The 6,000-nt window shown below is 54.4% G+C and overlaps 2 protein-coding genes across 2 annotated transcripts; one reads left to right on the top strand and one right to left on the bottom strand.

The window, feature by feature from the left end:
- On the top strand, positions 1-5,489 carry CSUI_005303 (uncharacterized protein). The gene is made up of 4 exons (XM_068065480.1): positions 1-376; positions 960-1,826; positions 2,308-2,881; positions 3,883-5,489. Exon 2 carries the CDS (start codon positions 1,113-1,115, stop codon positions 1,509-1,511), a length of 399 nt encoding a protein of 132 aa, XP_067922554.1. The 5' UTR covers positions 1-376; positions 960-1,112; the 3' UTR covers positions 1,512-1,826; positions 2,308-2,881; positions 3,883-5,489.
- On the bottom strand, positions 2,789-5,899 carry CSUI_005302 (uncharacterized protein; the record flags this gene model as incomplete). The annotated part of the gene is made up of 5 exons (XM_068065479.1): positions 2,789-3,187; positions 3,665-3,993; positions 4,211-4,555; positions 4,791-5,242; positions 5,487-5,899. The coding sequence occupies 5 exons, from the start codon at positions 5,897-5,899 to the stop codon at positions 2,789-2,791; spliced, it is 1,938 nt and encodes a 645-aa protein (XP_067922553.1).
- Between the last annotated feature and the right edge of the window lie 101 nt (positions 5,900-6,000).

Below are 6,000 nucleotides of genomic sequence, written 5' to 3'. Positions count from 1 at the left end.
CCCAGCATCCGCCTTTGCGTCGGCGCACAGGTCGCGAGTTTTTCCAAGTAGCTTATATGTGCAGCGAACCTTGTTCCTTGCTGCTTCGCTGGTTGTGTCTGAGGTCAATGAGACACACTGCTGCTCATTTCCTGTCTCAGCTGGATCGCGCCTTTTCGNNTTCGGGGGGGGGGGGTAGTGACTCTTCACCTTCCACTGCGCCTACTCTGTGGGGAAGCTTCCTCGGGAACGCAGGGGACGGAGGACGGAAAGTTGTTGAAGCTGCTGGGCTGCGATTTCGGTCAGATCTGGTTACAACGATGCTAGTTGACCAGGCGGGGTTGATTCGGTGGCATGCGGTAGGAGCGCCAACAGACGAAGCTGTTTTTTTTCTTGTGTAAGTAAGAAGATTCGCCGTTCTCCGGATGACCCTCAGTTTTGTATTTGCTGAACACCATGTGTGATTCACAGCGGACTGCCGGAAGACTGCTGGGACCCGCCCCCCCTGGCAGCTCGAAGAAGTGCTAGCCGTGCACGGATCGCTGGGTTTCTAGTTTGGCACAGGCGTTGAAGGCGGAGACACTGAACGCGAGCCGCGCCGCATTGATTCGGATAACGACTATTAGCTGAAGTGGGAGCAGTTCTGTGTGCGAAAATACGGGCCAGTCACTATCGCAGTGCAGCGCAAGTTGGGAGTTCTGGTAGGGACTGTTTCCTTGATTCTGTGGGGTTACTCGCGGGGCCGATACCCATTCCAAGTGCATCTTCGCCACGAAGCGTGTCCCATGAGATCGTTACTCGTCGCTGTCCGCGTGAGCACACGAAACTGATGGATGTGTTGCGAAACGTTCAAGGCGACTTTATGCTCTCACAAGGATGCACATTTTGATTGGCTCTACATTCCAAGAGACGCTCGTGACACAGTGTCTCGCGAATTGCCTCAGCAAAGCCTTGTCTTGCCCAAGCTTCTCTGTATGCAGGGATGCTATGAAAGCTCTACGGCGGGAAATCCCAGGAAGTCTCCGCAGCCGGCCGCGGCTGAGTTTTTAAGCCCGGAAAAGAACGGAGTGACTCGAGTCCCTGCACCGGTGGGGACCGCGGGAGCGCACTCGACCAGCATGTAGCTCAGCTGAATGTACACTTGCACATCTGACAATTTCGCCGACTCAGCCGTAGGATCTGGGCTGTCTGCAGGCTTGGACCTGTCCTTTGTACCTAGAGAGGGGCGACCGAAGCTAGCGCAGGAAAAGAGACGGCAAGATCATGTTCGATCTTGCAGCAATGAGCGAATCTCTTGTTGGCAAACCAGACCACCAAAGAGCCTCCGACAGTCGCAGAGCGGGTTGGGTTCCGCGCTACACAAGACACAAAGCGTTTTTCGGATGTACACGGCGCCCCTGGATGCCTGGCTCTTAGCGAGTGCTGCGAGGCCGGCCGGGGCCTCAGTGTCGCTTTCCCCTTGGCAGAGAGTCACAAGGAAACCGCGGAGAAAAACTCTGAAAGAGCCGCCTATCCTGCCTTTTTTAGTTTAGGAAAGGGCCAGCTGCGAAGGAGGACATGGCTTCTTTAGGAGAGCCCGACGCTGCAGTGCCGCGGTCTGGCTATCCGCACTCCCGAGATAGCTGGGCTGTGTTCTCTGGGCAGGTGATGGTTTCGCACTGGTTCACTTGAAGGTGACCGTGTTGAGTGCTCTTGCGGACTGTCGAGCGGACATTACCATTGAAAGGACTCAATACACGTAAAAAACCTTGTCAGGGTGGCCTCTCATGTGCTCTCCGACCCTGGAGTTATGTTTGTCGTCGGACTTGAAAAAAGCCGTTTCACAGAAAAGCGAGCTCTAGGACGAGGTAAGGCGAATTCACGACTGTTTTTATATCACTCCGTATGTTCCGTCCGTTATGTTTGTGTAACGTATCATGACCGCGGCTAGCGCGCTTCGTTTCCGATGCAGGCGTGGCATGAAGTCAACGTGCCCTCGGCGGCCTGAGCGGAACAGCACACTTCGCGAGATCTGTTGGGCTAACGGGTTGGCACGGAATTCTTCCTGACATATGACACGTGCCAGTCTCTACACCGGCCTGCGCCGCATGGATCCGTTGAACTGTTGTAGATGTTACTAGTTCCGAACACACCCCGCCTGGGGGCCAGGTGCATACTTGTTCTGGCTTCGCTGGCGCCCGTGCCGTTGCACTTTTCCTGGTAGGCAATCTTGCGAGGGCGGGTTTCGCGTCTTACTTGTATATAGAGCCGTTTCGTGCAAGGACCCAGACATAAACTTCGAATTGCTTGGATCTGGGATATGGCTTTCGTTTCCTGTGGCACCTTCAGATGCTGCAACAGCCTCCATGTTGATGAGCTTCAGAAGATGCTTTTGGAAAGGGGGTCGACGCCGGGGCGTTGCAGTGGGAGAAAGCTGCTGTCGGTTTCCTTGAGCTCTTTGACCACCTCCACTCGGGCAGGCCTTGTCTGGGCAACACATAAAACCACCGGTCGCCTATGTCTATCAAAAGAAGTCTGATCTCGGTGTAGTGAAGACTGAAGAGCAAGCTCTAGAGTTTCCTGCTCAGACATGGTCAGGCTCCAGGCAACGCAAGCACCCAAGACGTCCTGGGGTGGGACAAATCTGTCAACGCCGTGTCGGTCTTTTTCTTCCGTCAAGTAGGAGGAGCCGACGAGAGTGAAGCTGTTGAGACTGTAGGCCCGTGTGAGAATTTCAGCTGCGAACGACGGCAGCACGAGTGCCCAGATTTTCAACTAGCAGCTGCTGTAATCTGAATGCCGAGACTGCATCCCGATCTTTGAACGCCGGTCAACAACTCCAGTGAAGAGTACCGTCAGATAGAGAATTGAACGTCAGTGGAAGACCGCCGGTTATGGGTTCCACAGTCATGTTGACTCCGCGGTAGGTGGCGCTGGTCGCACTTGGCATGGCAGCCTCTTTAGAATCCAGACTTGCCACTCCAGCTATTGACCCCCCATGTGAAGACCCGGCTCCTGTTGGAGATTGGACTTGAGCTTCCTGCCAAGGATGGTGCTTCGAGCCAGGGCTGAAGGTGCCCGTATGCTGGCCTCGGTGTAAGCTGCGTAATGTGCGATTGCGAATTTCTTCTTTAACGAAATCGAATATGTCTTCCCATCGGCGAGCGCTCCGAGGGTCTCTTCTCTCCGTGCTTCGCTCTTGCCGGTGTGTTGACGATGGAGTCCGGGTCTGAGTTGACACACGTCAGATCACCGCGCTCAAGACGTGCCAGGGTGTCCGGTTAGCGTACCGCATACAGACACGCGGCCGTCTACTCCAAAAGAACGTTGTTTTCTTGCCTGCGGTTAAGACCTGCATGTCGCATGCGGCTTCCCGGGCAAAACGATAAATCGCGACTCCCGGGTCGCACCGGAAAGAAAAAAGAGGCTCTAAATAGGCGTACAGGTTCCGGAGGGCGCCTGAAGCCGCCACGGGTGGTTCCCAGCATGACCATGGCGATACAGACTTGCTGCGGTAGTATCACAATGTTACCGTGACTTCGTCTGCTTCCTGTTCGCGGGAAGTTCTCTCAGGATGTGTGGCAGATGTACGAGTCTGGATTTCACACCAGTGTGACGGATGGCGACAGGCCTTAGTGCTGACGCAGAGATGACGACTTGCTGTGGCAGCCGAGCTCGCCGAACTGGAAGCAGTCTCGTGACTTACCTTCGATCGACTGATGCCTCCTTCTGTAGCGGCGGAGTGTATAGGCTGGTTGTCATCGTGGAGAGGAACCAGGTAGTCTACGACCTGTTTGAAGTAGGAAGTGAGCATCTCGAATCTCTGGGTCTGCATGTCGGCTATGCCATCGGCCGCCGTGTCCGCATCGCAACCGTCGTTGACGGATCCCGTTCGGGGAGAGTTTGATCGCTTTTTGTATGCAGAGGAGCCGGGTGATGGGGGCGTAGATCTTGGGAAGCCAACAGTCTTTGTTTTTCCTTTGACGGGCGGCGGGTAGGAGGCATCGTTAGTGCCCACAGCCCGGCAGCCGGCACCTGGACAAGAAGTGACGAGCACCTGGGAAGACCTCGGGATCAACACGATGAATCAGAACCACTCCGAGTTGCTGCGCGTGCACACCCGCGGGACAGGCCAGTGCGGCGTCAGTGGCTAGGTTTTCTGAAACAGTTTTGAAATCGCAACAGTCTTTTTCTCTTTCCCAAGAAACCCACACCACCGGGAAGTGATTGCTTGTTTCAGCTCGCCTCGCACCTCGGTCTCGACAGTGTTGCTTTGCTTTGGGGAGACGGGGAAGAAGCTCGTAGAGGATGTGAAGCCGCAGTCTCTTCCAGCTTGCCAACTTCAGTTCTTTCGTGTCGATTTTGATTTTCTTCATGAGGTCTTGCGTATCGTCTGTCCTGGGCAAGAAGAGTCGCTCGTAAATGGCGGTGTCGTTCCGGATGAGGTACTCAAGTAAGATAAGGATGGGGAGCAATTTGTAAAGGATGATGCGAGGCGGATCCGGCTGTGCAAGGAAAGCCAGCAGGCGCTGCAACGCAGCCGCCGTTTCGGGATCCTGTCGTGGCGAATCGAATGGCTCGTCAGCGGCGACGGAAGCTGGGAGGACACAGTTTTGACAGCGGCGATGACGAGACTGTGGATAGAAGTGAGGACTCCGTTTCTGTGTTCCTCAGGATACGAGAAGCGACAAGGTCCCGTGATCCCTCCTGCGACGCGGCGCACCACCACTATGACTGCCTTCATAGAACGCTGACGTCCCATGGAAAGTGTGTCAGCTGCGTATGACGACAAGAGCTGCTACTTGTTTGGAAGAAGATAGTCGGAGCCCTACGATCGCTCTTGTGAGCCGATTCACTGCTACTGGCTTTTTTTGGCTCGGCTCGCCAGCACTCATGGCCCCGGTCAGGTGAAGGAGGTATTTTAGCAGCGAGGAAAGGGCTTGTCGAATCGTGTGCAGTCTCTGTTGCCTTCTCTGTGACGTCTGACCTACGTTGCTCGTCTGCCTCAGTGACCCCGTAGTCTCGACACAAGAATTCAATCAGCGTTTCAGCGAAAATCAGCGCGTCCTCGTCTAAAACATTTTCGGCGACTTTCCAGGTCTGCTCAAAGACCGTCAGATGCTCTGTGAGCGCCGTGTTGAGGCTGAACGTCGGGTCGAGTGCGAAGTTGTTCACGCGTTCCTCCATCTCCACCAACGCTCGCCAGCCTCGGTGGGTTTCATATAACACGGAAGTCGCCACCGCGTTCGCGACGCAAAGCTTCTCCGCGTTAGAGGAGGAATTCCTGAACATTCAAAACTAAATATGAGACTGACTCTGCCAGCAAAGCATGGGGCTTTGACCTGGTGCGTGCTGTTAATCATAGCATCTGCATAGCAGATTCTGTGGAGCAGCCAGGCCTTCACGGCGATGAGGTTCTTTTCTTTGTTGACCACCTCTTTCCAGCAAACGGTGTGGTTTAAGGTACTGTTGCTGACTTGACTCTTGCCGGTCGCGTTTACCAGGCGGAAGTAAATCAAAAAACCTACCAGAAAGACCTTATTCGTCGAGCACGGTAGAGAACCGTGGGATCAAAAGAATCAATAGGATCGGGGTCGCAGTTGAGGGCGCCCTTTCTGTAGAGCTCTCCAAGGCGCTGTAGCAGATTTGCCTCGCACACAGACTTGAACGAAGTCTCACGCTGAGTCACCAGGGCTGTGGACCTATAGAAACGAGGTTTGCTCTCTTGAAGTGTCTCTTCATCTTGTTCCTCCACTTTCTGTCTTAGCAATCTACCGGGCAGGCTGTCCGTACTCAGAGGAACCGCTTTCCTTAGTCGTGGTTCAAAACTAGTCCAACATTTTTCTTCAAGGGAGCCAGTCGATACCTTGTCAAGAAGCACTCGGGCTTCTTGACACATGGTAGCGAGAGGCTCAAAGACAGTCTTGAGAAGACGCAGCATTTGGGTGCAATACTCCGCCTCAAACTTTCGGTAGCTTTGAGTAAAAACTTCAATCTGCGATTCAACAGTCTGCAGGAGCTGCTGCCAAGCTGCTCGCCGGT

The sequence above is a fragment of the Cystoisospora suis genome (assembly GCF_002600585.1).
Source record: "Cystoisospora suis strain Wien I chromosome Unknown contig_2567, whole genome shotgun sequence".
In the NCBI taxonomy this organism is placed as follows: domain Eukaryota; phylum Apicomplexa; class Conoidasida; order Eucoccidiorida; family Sarcocystidae; genus Cystoisospora; species Cystoisospora suis.
The sequence above is the reverse complement of the archived record's forward strand: the minus strand, read 5'-3'. Positions and strand labels throughout refer to the sequence as shown.

Excerpts from the sequence above, each read along its gene's own strand:
- CSUI_005303 (XM_068065480.1), top strand. The coding sequence starts at position 1,113 with ATGTACACTTGCACATCTGACAATTTCGCCGACTCAGCCGTAGGATCT.